The sequence below is a fragment of the Sphaerodactylus townsendi genome, linkage group LG05 (genome assembly GCF_021028975.2).
Source record: "Sphaerodactylus townsendi isolate TG3544 linkage group LG05, MPM_Stown_v2.3, whole genome shotgun sequence".
NCBI classification, from domain to species: domain Eukaryota; kingdom Metazoa; phylum Chordata; class Lepidosauria; order Squamata; family Sphaerodactylidae; genus Sphaerodactylus; species Sphaerodactylus townsendi.
In genome coordinates, this window is record NC_059429.1 from 8,335,006 (window position 1) to 8,358,764 (window position 23,759).

General features: G+C 46.9%; 1 protein-coding gene across 1 annotated transcript; it reads right to left on the reverse strand.

Annotated features, from left to right (window-relative positions):
- Positions 1–1,231: 1,231 nt before the first annotated feature.
- YJU2 (YJU2 splicing factor homolog) lies at positions 1,232–20,328 on the reverse strand. Its single transcript, XM_048495762.1, has 8 exons — positions 20,242–20,328; positions 18,981–19,081; positions 16,879–17,023; positions 14,149–14,283; positions 9,372–9,553; positions 7,540–7,660; positions 4,986–5,148; positions 1,232–2,208 (listed from the first exon to the last, which is right to left on the reverse strand). Exons 1-8 carry the CDS (start codon positions 20,263–20,265, stop codon positions 2,105–2,107), a joined length of 975 nt encoding a protein of 324 aa, XP_048351719.1. The 5' UTR covers positions 20,266–20,328; the 3' UTR covers positions 1,232–2,104.
- Between the last annotated feature and the right edge of the window lie 3,431 nt (positions 20,329–23,759).

Consider the following 23,759-nt stretch of genomic DNA (forward strand, 5'->3'; position numbering starts at 1 on the left):
AATGTGCATTACAGTTTCAACACCCCCCACCCCAGGGACATAGCCTCTCTTCCTGACATTATGATACCTTCCACACAGTAACGCAGAAGGCACAACCTTAAACCTAGCTTAAGAAAGTTCTGCGTCGGGTAGGGTTCTGCAGGTGCTAATCAGCTGCTTGACCATATTTAACGGGAATCCCCAAACCCTAAGAAGAGCAAGTCTTGAAAGCAGCACGAGACTTCAAGGGCAAGTGGTATGTCTCATTAACGTCCAAAATCTATGTCAGCACTAGTAAGAGAGTTGTTCCACAAGATGGCAGTTATTTGGGTGGAGTCTGTCCGCTCTGTGGAACAACTCTCTTACTAGCAGTGTACTGAGTTCTATGAACTGACTGTTTGAAAGAATATAAGAACATAAGAACAAGCCAGCTGGATCAGACCAGAGTCCATCTTAGGATCCACAGCTCTCTCTACTGCTACTCGCAGTGGCCCACCAGGTGCCATTGGGAGCTCACCTGCAGGATGTGAGAGCAATGGCCTTCTGTGGCTGTTGCTCCTGAGCACCCTGGACTGTTAAGGCATTTGCAATCTCAGATCCAAAGAGGATCAAGAGATTAGGGAGCCATAAATCGACTTCTCCATAAAATCTGTCCAAGCCCCTTTTAAAGCTATCCAGGTTAGTGGCCATCACCACCTCCTGTGGCAGCATATTCCAAACACCAATCACACGTTGCGTGAAGAAGTGTTTCCTTTTATTAGTCCTAATTCTTCCCCCCAGCTGGGGAAGAATTAGGACTAATAAAAGGAATGACTGGGTGGCCAACCTATGGCACTCCAGATGTTCATGGACTACAATTCCCATCAATCCCTACCACAGGGGCTGATGGGAATTGTGGTCCATGAACATTTGGAGCGCCATAGGTTTGGCCACTCCTGGAATATGACTATCAAGCAGCACTGATGGTGTGTTCATGAGCTTTTGTACCTAGGTTTGTAAATAGAATATAAGACACCCAAGAACTTTCGGCCCTTGCTCTGAATGCTTTTTAAAGGTTTTTCACCTTGTAAATACTTCTTAATTTACGTGGTCAGTGCAGTTTCTCTTGTTTCCAGTTATGTTGCACTAACTAACCCCCACTGGCCCACTGTTTACGATGCAATCAATAACTGAACCTTTTCACAGCTGGCAAAAGGCGACACAGATACTGGCCACACGGGAATGAGAGGGGAGCGAGAGGAAAATGACTGAGTTGGAAAACGAGTCTATCGGTTTATTTACTTGAATGTTAACATTCACCCATCCAATACAGAGGGGAGAAGGATAGGGTGGCGAAAACATCAAACTCCCATGTGCAGACTGACAGCTGTCCCGAAACATACTCTCTTTCCAGCTCCCTCCAACCCACCCTTCCTGATCTGGGTGGACTGAACGATCAGTTCGTTCACGGGAACATGCCGAGTTCTTCCGCTTCCTTCAGAATTCCTTGCAAATGACATGTGACTTTGGGAGCATCTGGTGCCTTTTTGTTGAATCAAAATTATGAGCTGGCGGAGTTGTGCTTGACTGCTCTCGGTTCAGCCACTGGCTAGGAAGGTTTTACAAACTGTGACGAGTCCATTTCCCCACTCCATCAGCCAACAGCATCCAACCTTGCTCGGGGCTTAGGGTGTTCCGCACAGGTCGCTTGGGAGCAGATCACTCAGCCCTCTCTCGAAAATGCCGGGAACGTGGCCAAACTCCCCACGGGCACCCCTGAGGAATGTTGGGTAATCCTCCCATTAAAGGTGCATTTTCTGCTTCTGCGGTTTGCCAGCATCAACACAACTGATGGGAGAGGAAGAACAGAAGGTACCCACTGGTGAATGGCACCGAAGTTGCCTTAGGAGGTGATCAGTTCGGAAAACGATTGCGAGGTCATTTTTGCAGCAGCAGCAGCACCTGTGAAAGGCAAAAACCCAACGTGCCCCGTGCCGATGGCCAGATATTCTCTATTTCTCCCCTCGCCGTCTACGACTAGATCCATTTACCACAAAGGGACGGTAACACAAAGGGATCCATTCACCACAAAGGGGCAAAGTTGGGGCCACGGGCTCAGCCTTTTCGCCTCCGAGGTGGGGGGCAGTCAATCGCTCTTACTGTCCTCGCTGTCTGAGTAGGCGCCCAAGAGGCTAAGCGAAGAAGTGCCCGGTGGTCTTGACCCTGAAGGCTGTGAGGCGTGACTAACACCTGCGAACCAAAGGGAGTGGTACAGTCATGAACTGAAAAGTGACTCCCCTCCCCCTCCCCAATGATCAAGACCTCTGGCAAAAGGGAACTGGGGCATCCCTTCTGGATGACTCGCAAGACATTTCTGCTCACTGGCCTAAACACAGAAAATGAGGTGGGAGAGTTTGGGGTCAGGGAAACAGCCTCTATTCTAGGAGCAGCAGTGGCGTAGGAGGTTAAGAGCTCATGTATCTAATCTGGAGGAACCTGGTTTGATTCCCAGCTCTGCCCCCTGAGCTGTGGAGGCTTCTCTGGGGAATTCAGATTAGCCTGTGCACTCCCACACACGCCAGCTGGGTGACCTTGGGCTAGTCACAGCTCTTCTGAGCTCTCTCAGCCCCACCCACCTCACAGGGTGTTTGTTGTGAGGGGGGAAGGGCAAGGAGATTGTAAGCCCCTTTGAGTCTCCTACAGGAGAGAAAGGGGGGATATAAATCCAAACTCTTCTTCTTCTTATACCCAAAGGTAGAACAGACAGAGGCTAGCATCTGTCACCTGCCTGATAGATTTAGAATGGCGGGAAGGTTTCTTTACACGAGAGAAGTGTTTAAACCAGCGCAGTACAGTGGCTAGGTGTCAGACTAGAATCTGGGAGAAGCAGCTTCAAATCCCAACTCTGCCACACAACGACCTGAATGACCTTGAGCCATAAGAACATAAGAGCTCTGCTGGATCAGACCAGTGGTCCATCCAGTCCAGCATCTTGCCTCACACAGTAGAAGAAGAGTGATTATTATTATTATTTATTAAACTTGATAGTTAGATTTATATCCCCCTTTTCTCTCCTGCAGGAGACTCAAATCTCCTTTCTCTCCCCGCCCCCCCAACAATCTCCTTTCTCTCCCCGCCCCCCCAACAATCTCCTTTCTCTCCCCGCCCCCCCAACAAACACCCTGTGAGGTAGGTGGGGCTGAGAGAGTTCAGAAGAACTGTGACTAGCCCAAGGTCACCCAGCTGGCGTGTGTGGGAGTGCACAGGCTAATCTGAATTCCCCAGATAAGCCTCCACAGCTCAGGCAGCAGAGCGGGGAATCAAACCCAGTTCTTCCCGATTAGAGCACACCTGCTCTTAACTACTACGCCACTGCTGCTGTGGTCAAATTCTGCATGCCACCCAGGGATGCAAAAAACTTAAAAGAGAATTGCACAGTGCACTTTTGGCAGTGCAGGCAATAAGGATCAAACATACCACCAAGGGGGGCCATCTTGCCTTTGTCAACGGGTTTGGCTCTTGAAAGGCATGATCAACTGCAATCAGCATTGTAATCAGAGTCACAGCAAGCTGAGCCCACTCTCTAAAAATGGAGCTGGGGCATCAGGGGCATCGGGCACGAAGCAGGATGCTGGACAAGATGAGCCCTTAGCCCAGGGGTCTGCAACCTGCGGCTCTCCAGATGTTCGTGGACTACAATTCCCATCAGCCCCTGGCCACCATGGTCAATTGGCCATGGTGGCAGGGGCTGATGGGAATTGTAGTCCATGAACATCTGGAGAGCCGCAGGTTGCAGATCCCTGCCTTAGCCTGTCCGTTCTGTGCTCCTCCTCTTCCACCTGGAGTCTTTTGTCCAGTGCTGTGGGTACAAGCTGGGATCAGATCGCAAGCAGAGCAATGAAACCGGCTGGCCACATGGAAAGCCAAGTCCTAACCCAGCAAAAGGTGAGCAGGGGTCCCGCTTTCCAAATAGCGGAAGGGCCATCCCACAGAAGAGGATGAAGGCTAGCTCTCTGCTGCTAGTGGGCTACAGTTGCTGGAGGAAAAGATTTCAGCACACTATTAGGAGAAAGAGTTTGAAGAAGAAGAGTTTGGATTTATATCCCCCCTTTCTCTCCTGCAAGGAGACTCAAAGGGGCTTACAATCTCCTTGCCCTTCCCCCCCTCACAACAAACACCCTGTGAGGTGGGTTGGGCTGAGAGAGCTCAGAAGAACTGTGACTAGTCCAAGGACACGCAGTTGGCATGTGTTGGCGTGCACAGGCTAATCTGAATTCCCCAGATAAGCCTCCACAGCTCAAGTGGCAGAGCTGGGAATCAAACCCGGTTCCTCCAGATTAGATACACGAGCTCTTAATCTCCTACGCCACTGCTGCTCCTAACTTTAAAAGCAGTGGGTCAACATAACTCATCACACAGGTGTGTGTGTGTGTGTATTTTTTTGTGAAGGGTGGGGTTCCTATGATGTGCCATGGCTGCTGCTATGTTCAAGTTAGTTTAGGGCATCCAACCCACTACATGGTGACTGGCCCGGGTTCAAAACAACCAAGAAATTTAAAAACAACAACAACTGGATGCTCTTCCATAAAACGAACAGCTCTTGAGCTGGTTTTGGCAGGAGGGTTCAGGACGTGCTCGAGCCCTTGACTGTAGTCACTGCAAAGATCTATTCCGGGGTTCTGCAACCTGCGGCTCTCCAGATGTTCATGGACTACAAATCCCATCAGCCCCTGCCAGCATGGCCAATTGGGGATGTTGCAGGCAAGATCCTCAAGGTCACCAACCCCACCAGCAAGCAGGTGCAGGCCTTCAAGAACGAGATGCAGGTGCTCAGGTAGGCCAATTGGCCATGCTGGCAGGGGCTGATGGGATTTGTAGCCCACGAACATCTGGAGAGCCGCAGGTTGCAGACCCCTGATCTATTCAAGAAGCCAACTTGAGGTCGCAGCCTGCGTTGGGATCTGCTTGCTAGGAACTGAGCAACTCCTCTCTGCTGAAGATCAAGGCAACGGCCCCGCCTTCCTCACCTGAGCCCCTCGGCCCGTTCTGAGCCCCAGCTCCGTTCGGGGAACTGTGATTTGGCTTCTTCTTTGTCGCCACCAGCCCCGAGAGCTCAGCCTTGCTGGACAGTTTGCCGATGCTCCTCTCCCAGGATTCCACCTTCAGCTTCTTGGCCTGAGGCTCCGAGTCCTGGGGAGGAGGACAGAGAAACATTTCAGACCCCCACTCAAGGTTTCTGCAAGAGCTTCTATCCTGAACTGACAGCTAAGAACATAAGAACAAGCCAGCTGGATCAGACCAGAGTCCATCTAGTCCAGCTCTCTGCTACTCGCAGTGGCCCACCAGGTGCCTTTGGGAGCTCACCTGCAGGAGGTGAAAGCAATGGCCTGCTGCTGCTGCTGCTACTCCCGAGCACCTGGTCTGCTTGGCTAAAGGAAGCATTTGGCAGTCTCCTGTGATCCAAGGAGGATCAAGATTGGGAGCCATAAATCGACTTCTCCTCCATAAATCTGTCCAAGCCCCTTTTAAAGCTATCCAGGTTAGCGGCCATCACCACCTCCTGTGGCAGCATATTCCAAACACCAATCACACGTTGCGTGAAGAAGTGTTTCCTTTTATTAGTCCTAATTCTTCCCCCCAGCATTTTCAATGTATGCCCCTGGTTCCCGAGTATTGTGAGAAAGAGAGAAAAATTTCTCTCTGTGGGCGTGTTTTCTACCCCATGCATAATTTTATAGACTTCAATCATATCCCCCCTCAGACGTCTCCTCTCCAAACTAAAGAGTCCCAAACGCTGCAGCCTCTCCTCATAGGGAAGGTGCTCCTGTCCCTCAATCATCCTCGTTGCCCTTCTCTGCACTTTTTCTAGCTCTTCGATATCCTTTTTGAGATGTGGACTTTGGTGGAAAGTCCCCTTCTTGTGCACTTTCAGTTGAGATGCCTGGGATTGATGCAAGCTAAAGTTCTGCACAAGGAGTGACATTTTTACAGAGGTGGGGAACGGGGCAGAGGGAAGAGGGATTGCTTTGCATGCAGACGGGTCTTGCATCAATCCCGGGCATCTCAACGGAAAGTGCACAGGAAGGGGACTTTCCACCAAAGTTGGTTGTTGTGATTTTCCGGGTTGTGTGGCTGTGGTCCGGTAGATCTTGTTCCTCACGTTTTGCCTGCATCTTTTGCCGGCATCTTTAGAGGTGTATCAGAGAGAAGAATCATCTTCAAGGTGTGGGTGTTGACCTTTAAGGCCTTACGCGGCCCGGGACCCTTGTACCTTCGGGACCGCATTACCCCATATGTCCCTACTGAACGCAGAGGCCAATCTGCTGGTGGTCCCTGGCCCCTCAATCATGCGGGCTGGCCTTCCGCACGCCGGGCCTACAAGGCTGTGGCCTTCCGGCTCTGGCCCCTGCCTGGTGGAACGCTCTCCCTCCAGCTGTCCGGGCCCTGCGGGATCTCAGTGAATTCCGCAGGGCCTGTAAGACTGAGTTGTTCCGCCGGGCCTTTGGAGGGACCAGCCGCTGATTGAGTGCCCCTTTTTATTCTCCGGTTTGGAGTTCCCTTTTGCCATCTATGGGACCCACTTTTTCGTCCTGCCTCCCCGCTCTTTGGGAGGGTTTTAATTGGGTTTTATTGTGTGACGCCATCTTTGTTAATTTTATCGCTGTGTTTTAATTCTAATTTAATGGGGTTCTGTTTGTATGGGTTGTAAGAGGAACTTATGCTGTGCACGCCCAGAGCCCTCTGGGGGTTGGGCGGTATATAAAACAAAGAAAGAAAGAAAGAAAGAAAGAAAGAAAGAAAGAAAGAAAGAAAGAAAGAAAGAAAGAAAGAAAGAAAGAAAGAAAGAAAGAAAGAAAGAAAGAAAGAAAGAAAGAAAGTGTGTTACACACTGTGTCAGTGAAAATGTTTAGTGGGGTATATATTGTCCATGTCCAAGGGTGGGGAACCAATCAGTAAGTGTTTTGGGTGGAACTTGCTATGCAAAGGTGCAGTTCACCACACTGTATTGTGGGTGGGGTTTTCAGTCCATTTACATTTGTATTCACATGTGCACTCCCTGTAGTAGCAACAGTATTAGTGAATGCAAATCCTGTGTCTGGGTGGGGTTCATTGTCCATGAACCTAGCATACCCTTGACCTTTGATTCTGGTGTTTTTAAGTACAGGCAGCCTTGTTAATTCTCAGTCTCTTCCTTCTTGTTGAAGTTGTCGTGGTGTTTGTGGATTTCAACAGCCTCCCTGTGTAGTCTGATACAGTAACCGTCTGAGTTGGCCAGAATTTCAATGTTTTCAAATGATATGTTATGTCCAGTTTTGTTCAGAGCACGTTCTGCTACCAGACCACGGCCACACAGCCCAGAAAACCCACAACAACCAGTTGGATCCGGCCGTGAAAGCCTTCGACAATACATTTCCACTGAAGCTCTTTTGATCCCTAATTGGGGTACAGCAGTGTCCAAGGCAAGACCCGAACAGAACTCTTAGACGTCCCCCTGCTAGTTGGACAGCCCCTGTCTCTCGCAAAACGAAAGCCTTTCACTGTCACCAACACAAGGGATGACTTGGGGCGCTCACTGCTTACCTCCTGCAGGAAGTCTGTAGGCTTGGCTTTAGGCAGCGACTTTGCAGGGGGCCGAGCGGATTCTTCGTCAGAATCAGAGTCTTCCAACAGCCGCCTTGCCTGGGCTTGCTCCAGCATAGCTCTGTTAACAGGAAAGGGGAGGGGGAAAGATAGGAAATCAATCAGGGGCTGCCTCTGAGCTTGCATGTTTGCCTTTCCAGGTAGTCTTCACCAAACTCCTCTTCCACCACCTTTGGCTTTTGCTCTCCATTCCCACCCTCTTTTCCTTCCATCTCTTAGGCAAGAGACTGGGGGGGGGGGGGGGGGGGCGAATATTTTTGTCTATGGACGTTGACACCAGGCATTTCTTAAGTGCCACTCTGGGAGATGGCTTTTGTTCTAAAAAGCAGAATAGATGAACATGGGTGTGGGAGAGGTTAAACTGAAAATGTTTTTAACTATCACTGTAAGCTACCTTGACCTACAAGGGAAGGCGGGATATAAATATGTGGATGAACAGGTAGGTATTAGATAGACATGTAAGTCAAATATTAGATAAGTCATATACTAGACAGACATTAGATAAGTCACATATTAGATATATATTAGATAAGTCAGTTATTAGATAGCTATTAGATAAGTCAGATATTAGATATATATTAGATAAGTCAAATATTAGATAGCTATTAGACAGGTCCAGAGGTGGGATCCAGCAGGTTCTCACCAGTTCCTGAGAGTGGGTTACTAATTATTGGTGTGTGCCGAGAGGGGGTTACTAATTGGGTCTGCTTTTATGTTAGAAATTCCATTAGGTTCAAAAATCATAAAGTCCTGTTGTTTCCTATGTGGCTGGTTAGCGAAGGTAGAAAACGGGATAATTCTCCCTGTTGGGCTGTTTTAAAAACATGTTTTAGAAATATGGTAAAGTTCCTGGTTTAAGGAAAGTATCCTTCTTTTGATTTCTAGAAACAAAATTAAGTATTTGAAAGTATTAAGTATTTGACAGGCAGTCAATTAGAGGAGAAGTCGTTGTTTCTGTTGGCAGTAGACGATAGGACTTGCTATAATGAGTTTAAATTATGGACAGAAAGATACCAGCTGGAAATTAGGAACTTTTTTTTACAGTAAGAGTTTTTTTTACAGTAACAGAGAAATTATTAATGCCCCACCCCGGAATGCCTGGCCATGCCCCCGCCGTGCCCCGCCCAGCCCCATTGGCGCTACGCCACTGTTTGAATCCCACCACCGTGAGAACCTGTTACTAAAATTTTTGGATCCCACCACTGGATAGGTCAGATGCATTAGATAGCTATTAGATAAGTGCACTTAAATATTCATTTAATATTATGCAAGCCAGATACTACATAGATAAGTCAGATATCAGAAGATATTAGATAGATCAGCCAGATCTTAGATAGCTATTAAATAACCTAAGATAGTTATTAGATAAGTGCATTTAAATATTTATTTAATATTAGGCAAGCCAGATATTAGATAGATAAGTCAGATATTAGATAGATATTAGATAAGTCATCCAAGTCAGATATTAGATAAGCCAGATAAATCATATATTAGATAGATATTAGATAAGCAAGTCAAATAAATTAGACATTAAGCAGATACTTGATAAGTAATCAATAGCTACAGACACTCCCCAGAAGCAAAAATATTCCTTCTGAGCCAGAGGTGGCCATCCTAAGGTGCTCCAGTTGGCATGGGCTGATGGGAATTGTAGTCCATGAACATCTGGAGCACCATAGGTTGGCCACCCCGTGTGAGCTTTTGGAAGGGAAAGGTGAGCAGTGGGGGTGGGGGGTGGGCACAAGGCTAGGCTGAAGGCAGCTCTTTCTCACTTCATCTCCTGCTCGTCCTCTTCCACTGCCCGCCGCTTCTGCTCCTCCTCATAATCCTTGTACTGCTGCAACATGGATTCAAAGTCCACGTGGGCCTGGCGCTGGTTCAGCTCCTTCAGCTCCTGCAAGTTCTCCAGAACCTCCATTTCCAGCTTGGAGTCTTTGGTTCTGTTCTCCAGAACCTTGCAAGTAAAGCAGAAACACTGGTTAGACACTTGGCTGGGTAAATTAAGCAGCAAAGCAGGGTATCTCAGGGTGAAAGAGATTTGTCTCCTGTGACCTACGCAGCCCGTTCTGCCGGGCACCAAAATGGCTTCAGGGAGCAGCAGTGGCGTAGGAGGTTAAGAGCTCGTGTATCTAATCTGGGGGAACCGGGTTTGATTCCCAGCTCTGCCGCCTGACCTGTGGAGGCTTATCTGGGGAATTCAGATTAGCCTGTACACTCCCACACACGCCAGCTGGGTGACCTTGGGCTAGTCACAGCTTCTCGGAGCTCTCTCAGCCTCACCCACCTCACAGGGTGTTTGTTGTGAGGGGGGAAGGGCAAGGAGATTGTAAGCCCCTTTGAGTCTCCTGTAGGAGAGAAAGGGGGAATATAAATCCAAACTCTTCTTCTTCTTCTAATTTACTTTGTTTAATTCATTTATATCCCACCTTTCTCCCCAAATGAGGAGCCTCAAGGCAGCAAGCACCCACACTTTAACACTATCTTAAATCCGAAAAGATCAGACCTGACATATAGACTCTTCCCAAGGTGCTGAACTGTTTGTCTGATCAAATTTTAAGAAGTTCTGTTTGGCAAAAATCAGAGTATCAATATCAATGATACTCAGTCAGCAGCAGTCATTTCTAGTTGATGAAAATATCTGTAAATAGAGGACAGGATTGTTGTGGGTTTTCCAGGCTGTGTAGCCAGGTCTGGTAGATCCTGTTCCTAACGTTATGCCTGCATCTGTGGCCGGCATCTTCAGCGGTGTATCACAGACAGAAGTCTGTTACACACTGTGTCCGGTCTGTGTAACACACTGGACACAGCGTGTAACAGACTTCCCTCTGTGATACACCTCTCAATATGCCAGCCACAGATGCAGGCAAAACGTTAGGAACAAGATCTACCAGACCTGGCTACACAGTTGGAACACCCACAACAACCAGTTGAATCCAGCCGTGAAAGCCTTCGACAATACAGAGAAAAGGATGTCCCTTGCCCTATATATTGAGAGTCCTCATCCCTCAAAGTGAGCAGAGCTAATTTTACACCCAGTAGGAACTCCTGGCTGGCTCTCAACAATCAGGATTGTCCGCTTGCAAAGCAAACTCACAACTACTATTGTGCACCCAGAGACACCCTCACTATTTTCCTTATTTAAGCCTCAGTTGTCCCTTTAGTTAGAATGGATTCAGTTGCCTTTTGTATAGTTTTCTATGGGAGGGAACCTTAGTTAGACCCTGTCCCTTTAAGAATCCCTGTAGAATCCCTCCCCTTACGTCCCTCATAGACCACTAGAATCCCTGTAGAATCCCTCCCCTTACGTCCCTCATAGACCACTGCGCTCGGCGGTGGCAGAACTGCTGGTGACCCCCGGCCCCGCGATGATGCAGCTGGCCTTGACCCGGGCCAGGGCCTTTACGGCTCTGGCCCCTGCCTGGTGGAATGCTCTCCCTCCAGCTGTCCGGGTCCTGCGGGACCTTGGTGAGTTCCGCAGGGCCTGTAAGACAGAGCTATTCCACCGGGCTTTTGGAGGGGCTGGCCGCGGTTCTACTGCCCCCCACTGAAGCTGCAAATGCAACTGAGGCTGCCGGTGTCCATCCTTTTCCATCTCGGTTGGGCCTGATTCTCTGATACCATCACAGGCCCTCCCGCTCCCTCCCTCTCTTTTTGGCCTTTAGACCGGGCGCCGATTTTAACTGTCAAACAACCTTTGTGGTTTAATTTATATTTGCTGCTTACATTTTAATCGGTTAATAGGTAAAGTTTTATATTGTGTGATTGCTGTTTGAATAACAGCCGCGTTGTGAGCCGCCTCGAGCCCTTCGGGGATGAGGCGGCTTATAAGTTGAATGAATGAATGAATGAATGGATGGATGGATGGATGGATGGATGGATGGATGGATGGATGGATGTGGATGGATGGATGGATGGATGGATGGATGGATGGATGGGGGGATGGGGGGATGGGGGGATGGGGGGATGGGGGGATGGGTGGGTGGGTGGATGGATGGGTGGATGGATGGATGGATGGATGGATGGATGGATGGATGGATGGATGGATGGATGGATGGATGGATGGATGGATGGATGGATGGATGGATGGATGGATGGATGGATGGATGGATGGATGGATGGATGGATGGGGGGATGGGGGGATGGGTGGGTGGGAGGGTGGGTGGGAGGGTGGGTGGGTGGGTGGATGGAGGGATGGATGGATGGATGGATGGATGGATGGATGGATGGATGGATGGATGGATGGATGGATGGATATGGATGGATGGATGGAGGATGGAGGGGGGGGGGGGTGGGTGGATGGATAGATGGATGGATGGATGGATGGATGGATGGATGGATGGATGGATGGATGGATGGATGGATGGATGGGTATGCTTGGGTGGGTGCGTGGGTGGGTGCTTGGATGGATGGGTGGGTGGGTGGGTGGGTGGGTGGGTGGGTGGATGGGATGGATGGATGGATGGATGGATGGATGGATGGATGGATGGATGGATGGATGGATGGATGGATGGATGGATGGATGGATGGATGGATGGATGGATGGATGGATGGATGGATGGATGGATGGATGGATGGATAGATGGATAGATGGATGGATGGATGGATGGATGGATGGATGGATGGATGGATGGATGGATGGATGGATGGATGGATGGATGAGAGGATGGATGGGAGGATGGATGGATGAGAGGATGGATGGATGGATGGATGGATGGATGGATGGATGGATGGATGGATGGATGGATGGATGGATGGATGGATGGATGGATGATGGATGGATGGATGGATGGATGGATGGATGGATGGATATGGGTGGATGGATGGATGGATGGATGGATGGATGGATGGATGGATTAGATGGATGGATGGATGGATGGATGGATGGATGGATGGATGGATGGATGGAAGGAAGATGGATGGATGGATGGATGGATGGATGGATGGATGGATGGATAGAGGGAAGATGGATGGATGGATGGATGGATGGATGGATGGATGGATGGATGGATGGATGGATGGAGGCCAGAGTCTACAGTGTTCATCATTACCCAGCAATCCTCCTGTTCAGTTAGTTTAGTTCAGGTGTCTGGGGAAAGCTGGAGACAGCAACATCTCAGATGTATCAGGTGTCACGCATAAAGCGTACCAGATCCATGATAGTTTAAGCAACCCAGTTCCAGCAGATTTGCAAGGAAACAAAGCCCAAGTAGTGAACTACTGGAGAACTCAGAGGAAGAAGCAAGGAGCACAGGTTTCCTCAGAAGCAACTGAGGAAGATTTAGAGACTGCAAGCTCTTCAGATCATCTCCAAAGTTTTCAGCATTGCAAGTGTTCTTTATTTAGTTAGTCTCCTTGGGAAGAGTCGGAGCCCTGAACTTTCTATATTATTACATCGTTTTGAACTGTTGCTTATTGTCTGTGGATCTTCACTCTGTTCTGGCCAAGATCAAGACGCCTGAATTTTTAGTTAGCTTGGGGAATAGAACAACTAGATCAGGGGTCGGCAACCTGCGGCTCTCCAGATGTTCATGAACTACAACTCCCATCAGCCCCTGCCAGCATAGCCAATTGGTCATGCTGGCAGGGGCTGATGGGAATTGTAGTTCATGGACATCTGGAGAGCCGCAGGTTGCTGACCCGTGAACTAGATGCTCCTGCAGTGGACTAACTGAAAAGCCCCAAGGAAAGTTGCTCCAGTCTCAGCCCATTGAAAAATGGTCTAAGAATGAAGTAACTGTCTGAAGGATAGCACTGTAAATACAGGTGCTGCAGCTGATTCCAAAGCTGACTTCAGGAAAACTGGTTTTTATCATGCAGTAGGTTTACAACTATAGAATTACCTTATTTGATATTGCCAATGATCAAAAAAAGAAAGCAAACACAAACTGACTTGCATTTATTCATTTATATCTCAACTTTCTCCCCAACGGAAAAGAAGAAGAGTTTGGATTTATATCCCCCCCCCTTTCTCTCCTGTAGGAGACTCAAAGGGGCTTACAATCTCCTCGCCCTTCCCCCCTCATAACAAACACCCTGTGAGGTGGGTGGGGCTGAGAGAGCTCAGAAGAACTGTGACTAGCCCAAGGTCACCCAGCTGGGGTTGTTGGGAGTGCACAGGTTAATCTGAATTCCCCAGATGAGCCTCCACAGCTCAGGCGGCAGAGCGGGGAATCAAACCCGGTTCCTCCAGATTAGAATGCACCTGCTTTTAACCAACTACGCCACTGCTCTTAACCACTATGCCACTTGACAGCTACGCCACCTGCTCTTACTCACTACGCCAAAACAGCTTATATCGTTCTCATCTCCTCCGTTTTACCTTCACAACAACCCTGCAAGGTAGGCCAGGCTAAGAGTGGGCGACTGGCCAAAGGTCACCCAGCAGGCTTCCATGGCAGAGCAGGGATTTGAACCCGCGTCTCCCAGATCCCAACCCCAACACTTTCGCCACCACACCATGCTGTCACGCCTCTGGAAAGAAGCAGTCTGGGCACGTGACTGAAGAGGTTGCTTGGCTGAAAGGCCCTGCTGACTGGGCCTCATAAATACCTTCATTGGGTTGTTCAGCTCTTCATCTTCTCTCTCCTTCTGCACCCGCTTCTCCTCCTCCTCTAGAAGCTTTTCCGCTTGGAAGTTCCGCGTGGCCCCATGCTCCATGGCGTAGTCGGTGTTTTCGGGGTCCGTCTGCGCAAGGCACAAGGGGGAGATGTTTCAGTGGGACACAAGCAAGGTTATGAGGCCTCCTGCTCCAGCTAATTTGTGGTCTCAAGGCCACCTGCCACAAAGTTTTAGCAAGAATCCCTGACTGTCTGGGGTGGAGCAAATCCAACAGAACACACACAGCCCCTCTATGGAATGCCCATTTGCATTGAATCAGGAATTATCCCACTTTTTTAAAAAAAACCTTGTAACTCCTAGCATAAATCCCAAACTCCTCCACTTCCCAAGCAATCTTCTGCAGGTGCCACAGGACTGGGAGGAATGGAGGGGAATTGCTGACAAATACAAAAAGCTGGCCGGAAGCCCAAAACGCTGGCATTGTGGAGATCAGGAGGCATATTATAGCCATATGTGGACGGAATGTATAGAAGTGAAAATTTTTTGGACAACTGTAATGTTATATATCGAGAAACTAGTGAAGATTAATATTGGGATAAATAACGACTTAATGTTCATGGGTGTAATGGGGGATAGAAGGGTAGAAAAAATATACCTATGTGTATAAAATAATGATCAAAGCAGCACATGCAACAATAGCTTTAGGCTGGAAAGAAAAGAAAAAATGGACAATCCAGAAATGGCTGGAATACATCTGGGAACAAGTGACACTGGATATTTTCGACATAATAACAAAGAATAAACTGTGGCAAGATAAACAGAGCGAAATCTTGAAGAGATGGACCATATACGAGGACTGGATGAAAGAAGCTGGAGTCGATGAGGAGAAATAGGAGAAAAGATTACAAAGAATGAACTTACTGCTGTTTGTTTGACAAAACTATGAAAAACATAGGGGGGAGGGGGAGAAAGGGGAAAATGTATTGTTTGAAAACAAATGAAGAAAAGCATTAATATAAAATGTAATATTCAAATGATACCAAAAAAAAGCTGGCCGAGAAACGCAGCCAATATTTGTGGATTCCTGTATAATGCCATGGAGTGGATGTCCGAACACAAGAGGCTTCCTAAAACCCAATAGAAATGACACCAAAGAAGGCTAGAAGCAACTGCGATCTACTTTTAAACGAAGTCTTGTTATAACTACAACACGCGTCCAAAACTACAAACATTACAAAAGTACCACAAGGCATCTGAAATACAGAACCTAATAACACTGATAAAAATCCTGAGCAGTACAAATCATCCACTAAGCCCAGAATCGGCACGTGCACGGGTCTCAAACGAGCTTCACGGCTAGTGTGGCATAAATTCCACATGTCTGGGCTTCCAAAATTTACAAAAGTTTGTAATGATTTGAAACCGTCGGGGATTGCAGTCTGCTCTGAAAACTCTGGCTGCTGCAAAATGTCCTTCAAAAGGGCATTCCTGGCAGGCAGGGCAGGTTAAGAGAACATAAGAGCCTGATGGATCAGGCCATCCAGACCAGCACTCTGCTACCTGCAGTGGCCCACCAGATGCCTGTCAGAACATGTGTTTAGATGAGCAAAATCTAAATGACAGCTGGACCCTCCTTCTAGCAGGTGCCGTGTGCAAATTAGGACTGAGTGCACAACATGTACCGTGTGCAAAACCTGATAAGGTAAGGGCACCTGATTGGTACCACATTTGTATATAGATAGCACAGACAACAGAGTGAGGTGTGCCTGAAAACGCCTGTGGTCTGGCGAAGCAGTTTTGTCAGTAGATAGCAATAAATAGAACTGCACTGGTGACTGTGTGTCTGTCAGTTCTTGTCTACATTGCATCCTGCAAGGTGGTCTACTCCGAGTAAATCCGCTGCTTCAACAATGCCTTTGGGAGCTCACATGCAGTATGTGAAAGCAATGGCCTTCTGCTGCTGCCGCCAAGCACCTGGTCTGCTCAGGCATTTGCAACCTCAGATCAAAGAGGATCAAGATTGGTAGCCAGAGATCGACTTCTCCTCCATAAATCTGTCCAAGCCCTTTTTAAAGCTAGCCAGGTTAGTGGCCATCACCACCTCCTGTGGCAGCATATTCCAAACACCAATCACGCGTTGCGTGAATAAATGTTTCCTTTTATTAGTCCTAATTCTTCCCCCCAGCATTTTCAATGAATGCCCCCTGGTGTGAGAAAGAGAGAAAAATTTCTCTGTCGACATTTTCTACCCCATGCATAATTTTATAGACTTCAATCATATCCCCCCTCAGACGTCTCCTCTCCAAACTAAAGAGCCCCAAACGCTGCAGCCTCTCCACATAAGGAAGGTGCTCCAATTCCTCCATCATCCTCGTTGCCCTTCTCTGCACTTTTTCTATCTCTTCGATGTCCTTTTTGAGATGTGGCGACCAGAACTGAACATAGTACAGGTCGCACCACTGCTTTATCTTTGCAGTTTTATTATCAATTCCTTTCCTAATTATCCCCAACAACAGTGAGTGTTGCAGCTGCGTAGAAATACAGTTTCTCCAGACAGAAGTCCAACTCTGCACCCATTTCACCATGTGGGCATACAGCACATCCTTTTATGGCCTGACTGCTCCAGCAACTAATGAACCATCTGCACCACAAAGGGAACCCAGCCAAACAAGTCGGACTCTGCTGAGAAAGGGAGAAGCACATGAGCAGAAGAATCTTTACCTTGAAGGTGATTTCTGCAAGGCAGCGGGTGCATTTGATGTAAAACCGGAAGATGGGAAGTCCCAGGTAGGATTCACTCTGAACCGTCTCCTTCCGGGCATTGAACTTCTTGCCCTTGTAGATGTACTCGCCACACGTCTTGCACCTAAACGCAGCGACAGCAACAATCAGATCTGACATTTGCAAAGCAATTTCCAAGGGCTTCACAAACACACGCTGTCCTGCTGCAATCTTTATAAAAGCCCGGCAAGTCAGTGTTATCATCTCCACACTGCAGATGGGAAAAACTGAGGCTGAGAGATTGGAGCCATCTAGCCAGGTTGCGGCAGAGGCAATTCAAACAAGGGTCATTCTTATTTATTTCCTCATCTAGATCTTCCTCCTTGCTGCTCAGGCTTCAACACAGAGCTGAACCCACCTCCCTCGTATCACAACAACCCTACAAGATAGTTTAGGTCAAAAGAGAATGACTGGACTGAGGTCAACCAGCAAGATTCATGGCAGAATCCCAGCCCCACCCACCTCACAGGGTGTTTGTTGTGTGTGGGGGAAGGGAAGGGAGATTGTCAACCCCTTTGAGTCTCCTTACAGGAGAGAAAGGGGGATATAAATCCAAACTCTTCTTCTTCAAAATTCTCTGTGTAAACGACTAGAACAGGAGTAGCAGTTACAAACAGGTCAGCAAGGTGATGAAACTGACAGAAGAGGACACTGCTTATTCCATCTCAAGACATGATGTTAAACAAAGGGTTTTTTAAATTGTTTCCTAAAAGCCTGTATCAAAGCAGGGTTTTTTCCCCACCATGGTACTTGCCAGTACTAAATACTGGCACTTTTGGGCTTTCTCATGAGGAGGGAACTGGTGGAAATTAATGCAATCTGATACATTTAAAATTTTTAAAAAAGCACTGAGAAAAGGGGTGGAGGAATGAAAGACCAACCAGCCAATTACGTTCACAAGATTTAGGAGATGAGACCTGAAGACCCACCTCAAGGATTTAAATTCACAGAGGAAAGGCATCTTGTATGCAAGTATCGCATCGCAAGTGAGAACAGCACTACCAGTTGGATCACTGCCAGTAAGGCATAATCATTATCACCCCTAAAAGGGAAACAGCAGTTGCTGATAGAGAAAAACGTTAAATAAGCACAAAAGGGAAAAAAAAACCTTCAGTTTTTCTTTTTTCCCTCTTCACCTAGAGAGGAGTGATAGTTAAGTGGGGCTTTTAGCCCATGGTTTTGTCAGTACGGAAAAGGTTTTTTTCAACTGGTAAAGGAACTACCTGCAATGTTGTTTGTTCCTGTATTTTAACTGCTGCAAATAAAAGCTATTAGACCAGTGATGGCGAACCTTTTCGAGACCGAGTGCCCAAATTGCAACCCAAAACCCACTTATTTATCGCAAAGTGCCAACACGGCAATTGAACCTGAATACTGAGGTTTTAGTTTAAAAAAACGGTTGGCTCCGAGGCACGCATGACTCAGGAGTAAGCTTAGTGAAGCAACCGTGCAACGCTTCAAATGGGTGAATCACAATCCTAGGGGGGTTTACTCAGAAGCAAGCCCCATTGCCAGCAATCGAGCTTACTCCCAGGTAAAGGATCATGCCCAGGCCAGCCTAGATGTGTTTGTGTGTGTGTGTGGGGGGGGTGATTTTCCACCCCCTCCCACATGATAAACTCTGTGCATGAGTGCCCACAGAGAGGGCTCTGAGTGCCACCTCTGGCACCCGTGCCATAGGTTCGCCACCACTGTATTAGACAGTGTTATTGTCAGCAGTTGGATTTGTCTGCTTTCTTCTCCATGCTCGCAAGTGAAAGTGAGGTGAAAGTAACTCACAGAGAAACTGTCTCGGGAGGAGAGAGAGAGAGAGCCTTTTGGAGGAGCTTGAAGGCTATTTGCCGGCTGGTTCACAAGAGTGTACGAATGCCAGAGAAAGGGCTCATACACATCTAGGAAGACTATAATCTCTCCAGCCTCTGTGAATAAACAAAATTATCACTTTTCAACCTTCCTAATGTTCACAAAATGCAAAAGATCCAGATGCCTGCAATCAAAAATACGCCAACAATTCTGAAAAAAGAAACTGATCATTCTCTTACCTCATGTTAAAGGGAGCCATAAGCCGCACCACATACTGCCGGTCCTTTGGAAGTTTAAGCTTGGGGATCTTCGATGGATCGAAGTCTGGAGGGTAGTATTTCTAGGAGGCCAAAAAACAAAAGAGCATCAGGCAAGGGTATGGGATTTAGAGAGTCATCAGCAGACAGACTGCCAAAGTCAGGCTGCGACTGCTGGGTGATGACAGGACCCAGATTCCAACAACAACAACAAAACCCTCACAGAAAGCTACCCTGTTGAGGGGAAGGGAAAAGTAGTTTGCCAGCTGCCTTGAGACTCCTCACAGGAGAGAAAGGCGGGGTATAAGTCCAAACTCTTCTTCTTTGCAGAGTTTGCTGCCTGTCCCACAATTTTAATTATTTATTTTATTCAATTTAATACCCCGCCCTTCCCAACTAAAGCTGGGATCTCCAATTAACCTTGTTAGAATATTGATCGAAAGAAAATTGATGGTCGATAGGCTGCTCAGGAGTTTCAGAAGAGGTTATACAACCTAATTAATTATACAAACATCCAAAAACTACAATTCCAAAAAACAGGTTTTCACATTTATATTACAGGTACCCCTGTCGGGAAAGTGACAATAATATAAACGGAATGAACTGATATTATTGTCACTCTCCCGACGGGGGTACCTGTAATGTAAATGTGAAAACATGTTTTTTAGAATTGTAGTTTTTGGATGTTTGTATAATTAATTAGGTTGTATAATACACAGAAGCCACTGAGCAGCATACGTGCGTCAGGTTTTTCTTTCGGTCCCATTGTTACAAGCTCTTAAAGGGCACATGTGACTCATTCATTCACAATCTCCAATTAACCCCCACCAGCAATTTTCCCATGATTAAGAACCCCCAACTATCCTCTCTCGCCCCCTGCACTCACTTTATCGGGCCTTTCCAAATACCAGGCCCATCGTGGCCTCACAGCAACCATTTAAATTTCTCACTGCGCTTTTCAATATGACTGTGGTTGCCAACTCCAGGTTGGGAAATTCCTGGAGATTTGGGGATGGATTCTGCGGTGGGGGGCTGGCGAAGGGAGGGAGCGCAGCAGAAATGTGGACCCAGAGAGTCCAAAGCAGCCATCTTCTCCAGGGTCACTGAGCTCTGTGGGCTAGCGATCAGTGGGGATTCCGGGAGGTTTCCAGGACGTACCTGGAGGTTGGTAACCCCATCAGGCTGCACCACCCCATGCTCCCCACCCTATTGCCAGCCCGCCATTCCTTCCCCATTTACTAACATTTAACACTTTTCTCTCCGACATCTTGCCGCTTCACACCAGCTCGGACTCTCCCTTCCTCGCCCTCTCAGCACTTCCGCGATTCTGGGATGTCCCCGCCCCTCAAACTCTTATTGGCTGCCGCGTTGTAATCTGCTCCTTTATCGGTTTTCGTGGCCGTCTGTCAAAAGCTAAGCCCCGCCCCATAATCTTCCCGAGTGTGCGACATGTACGTGCGTCCTCTCCTGAAAGCGGTCCGATGGCGCAGCAGATCCCCATGAAGGAAGGTTCCGCTTTGAGAGATTGAAATTGTGCTGATGACTGGACTGGTTAAATTGGTACCCGGGGCTCAGAGCAGGAATGATTAGAAGTTGCTATGTTTGGTAGACAAGAATCTCGTTCAGGGCTGGCTGGGTGGCTCTGAACAGATGCATTTAAAATAGCTTCTGAGCATATTTAAATTTCTTCTCCTCCCAAACAACTACTGAGGATCTTTAAGTGTCTCCTCCTCCAATTTGTTGTAAAAAATCTAAGACTAATGTAGGCGCAGAAGGCATAAGAGGAATATACTCTGAAAAAGCAAAGGTTTTCTTTTTTGCCCCCCCCATTACTTTCTTTCTGTAATGGGTAGTTGGCAACCATGATGCAGCTGAACAAAGAAAAATGCAAGCTTGAAAATCTATCCTTTTTCTGTTACTAGGCAAGCTTGATAGCCCAGCAGAATGCCCCTTGTTCAGAGTTATACAGAATGTGCAAATTCAACTGTTTTTAAGGTCTTACTGCTCCCAGACAGATACCTTGGATTTGCCCTTCTTCTAGTGACAGAAGAGAGAAACATGAAAATGTTTAGGCTCTTTGTCTAAGGAGAAGGGCAACAAAAGACAATATAGATTAGAAAGAAACAGGGCTCTAGTTCATCTTGCGTCAAAGAACCAGGTGCTGACATCTTCCAATAAGGGTCTTGGACAACTCCAAATGTTTTGGGGAAAGGGAAAATCTCCACCTTTCTTTATGATTGATTGATGATGATGAACTTTGGGGTGTATTCAGATTTTATTCCTTTGTCAGCTTAAGCTTTTTGGCTTAAATATTTTGAACCCGTTACCCTGTTGTAACATCAACATGCCTTAGATCATCCACACAGCTCTTTTCTCCCCAGATATGAAATATTGGTTTCAGAATCAAATCTCACTTTGTAATGTCTCTGAGCATGAAAAGAGTTCCTTTCTCTTCTAAGATGATTCTTTTTTTTAAAAAAAGATGAGGGTGAAAATCCACTGTGCATGTATAGAATTCCTTTTGACCCCAGTGAGAAATAACCCGAGGATGCTGGAGGGCGGTCGCCAGGGCAAACAATGCCCACCTGTGACGTCCCCTCAGCGCAGCAGACTAAAGAGATGCCCAGGCTATCTCGTCCTGATCGTGGGCACATGCAGCAAGGGCACCATGCATGATACTGAGGAGGTGTATCACCAGTACCACAAACACACCCAGCAGCTGTGCTACCTCTGGATTTGGATCCATGCTCAATAAGTTCAAATGTCCCAGCTCCTACCGAGAACCTGAGAGCAGGTGTAAAGGTGGGCAGCAGCAGTTCAAATTCAAAAGGCAGGGCGGAGACATTCATTCAAGCTGCTGGCCCAAAACAACTGCGGGACAATGGGGATGTTCACGCATGCGTGGATACGGTTACAGAGTAAATACAAAAGCCCCCAGATTGTTCGAAACAAACTGGAGAATTTCCTCCCAGTCTTCACTCGATTCCTTCACAGAAACGGGCTGCCATGTGAAGGGAGAAACTGGGATACAATAGACCCGGGTTGTAAGATACCGGTTGTAACCCGGTATAATTGTGCCATGCAGAAATGGCCCAAGACATGCTGAAGCACTCCCCTGCTTTCTAACCTCCCTCTTAAGATGACCTGCCTGGCATCAGCTAGAGCACCTTCCTGTTCCTTTGTAGCTCCTGCTCTGTGGAATGGGTTCCCGGAGGAGGGGAGGGAAGATCCACAAATAGAAATCTTCAAGAGGATATTCAGGGTCTGTTTAGTCACCAGGACTTTTAGTGGGATATTGTAAGAAACAATCTGGACAAAGTTGGTGAAGCAGGTAACAAAGCTTTTATTGGTTCTCGGTCTTGCAAGCCCGGGTGCCCTCTCAGAGAAAGACACACAGTTCCCTGGCTGTGCAGCAGCTTATATTTCCATTTTAGGACCACCCAATCCCTCCCTCTCATCTCCATTGGCAGGAGATAAGAGGGCTTAGCCTATTACAATTCATCTGGACATATTATGTCATATACCAGGTGGCATCTCCTCCAATTAATATTTCTTTATATGGTCAATTCCTGCAATTAGTGTCAACCCTGTTAGTATCTTCATGATATATTTTCTTTCTGTTAGGACATCATAGGTTCATCCAAGGGTTGCTTATCAGCAGGTGCCTCTCTTGACACAAGGACCTAGGCCTGCTAATTGGAACCTGGATCCTGTCCCACCTTCCTATAACTATTGAATCCAGGCCTCAAAAGCATCTTAAAATGTTTCTTTATAAGATTTAAGTCAAAATATTGGACAAACTGGTAGCTATTGGTCTAAAAGGCTCCATCGGATTTCTCAATAGAGTTTCTGCGGGCCAGCTAGCATCTAGGACCCTCTCTAAAGAAGCAAACTGCCTTATGAACTGAGAAAAAGACATTTCCTTTGGCCATATTAAGGAATTATACAAAGATTCTCATAAGGCACACTCAAAATACATATATTCTTTAAGTTCCATTACTTAGTTACAATATAGAAGCATTTTAAACGTAAAAATGTATTATGAACTTTCCCCTACTAAACTCTTAAACCCTTTTTCCTGCCAGCTCATTAGAGCAAGTATACAGACAAGCACACGTTATCATTACACTCCCTTTTTCTACTAACGGACTTCAAAGGAGGAGATATGACAGTCAAGCTATTAATCTCTCCTTCTGTTCCAATTAGTATCGTTCAGGTGGGATATGATCTCAGAGCAGGTGTGCTTTATCCCAATTAGCCAACAAACTTTAAGACTTCTATCTGCTGTCAAGGTCACTATGCTCCCTTCCTGACGGACTTCAAAAGAGGAGACATAATAACCTTGGAGTCAACTGGACTTCTAACATCTTTAAAGGAACTTTATATGAACTCTACATAAACTTTTATAAAGCTAAATTATAATCAGTGTTCAACAACCTTTGTATTTTCTGTGAAGGCTATATTCTTTGTGACTTCTAAATAATGCCTATATTTGTGCACTAAACTATGTTTATCTGTGAAAATACTTACTATAGTCTTACATTTTAGGAAAACACTTAATAATACCTTCTTTGTGTAAAAGCAACATTTTGCCATTTCTCACAATATAAACTGCAGTCATCTTTTGGGGGATTGAGAGGCATTGGGAGTTTTATGGTTTTTAATTGTAATTTTTTAACTGCAACATGCAGATCCAAACTGCCTTGAGCCACTGGGGTAGGCAGAATCATAAATATATTAATACATAAATAAATACTGCAG

What these genes read in the sequence shown, in the direction of transcription:
- YJU2 (XM_048495762.1), bottom strand. Translation starts at nt 20,265, where the DNA reads ATGTCGGAGAGAAAAGTGTTAAAT. An exon ending in AGCTGAACAACCCAATGAAG is followed by an intron (nt 9,554 to 14,148) that starts GTATTTATGAGG and finishes TTTACTTGCAAG; the next exon opens with GTTCTGGAGAACAGAACCAA. An exon ending in CTACAGACTTCCTGCAGGAG is followed by an intron (nt 5,149 to 7,539) that starts GTAAGCAGTGAG and finishes CCTCCTCCCCAG; the next exon opens with GACTCGGAGCCTCAGGCCAA.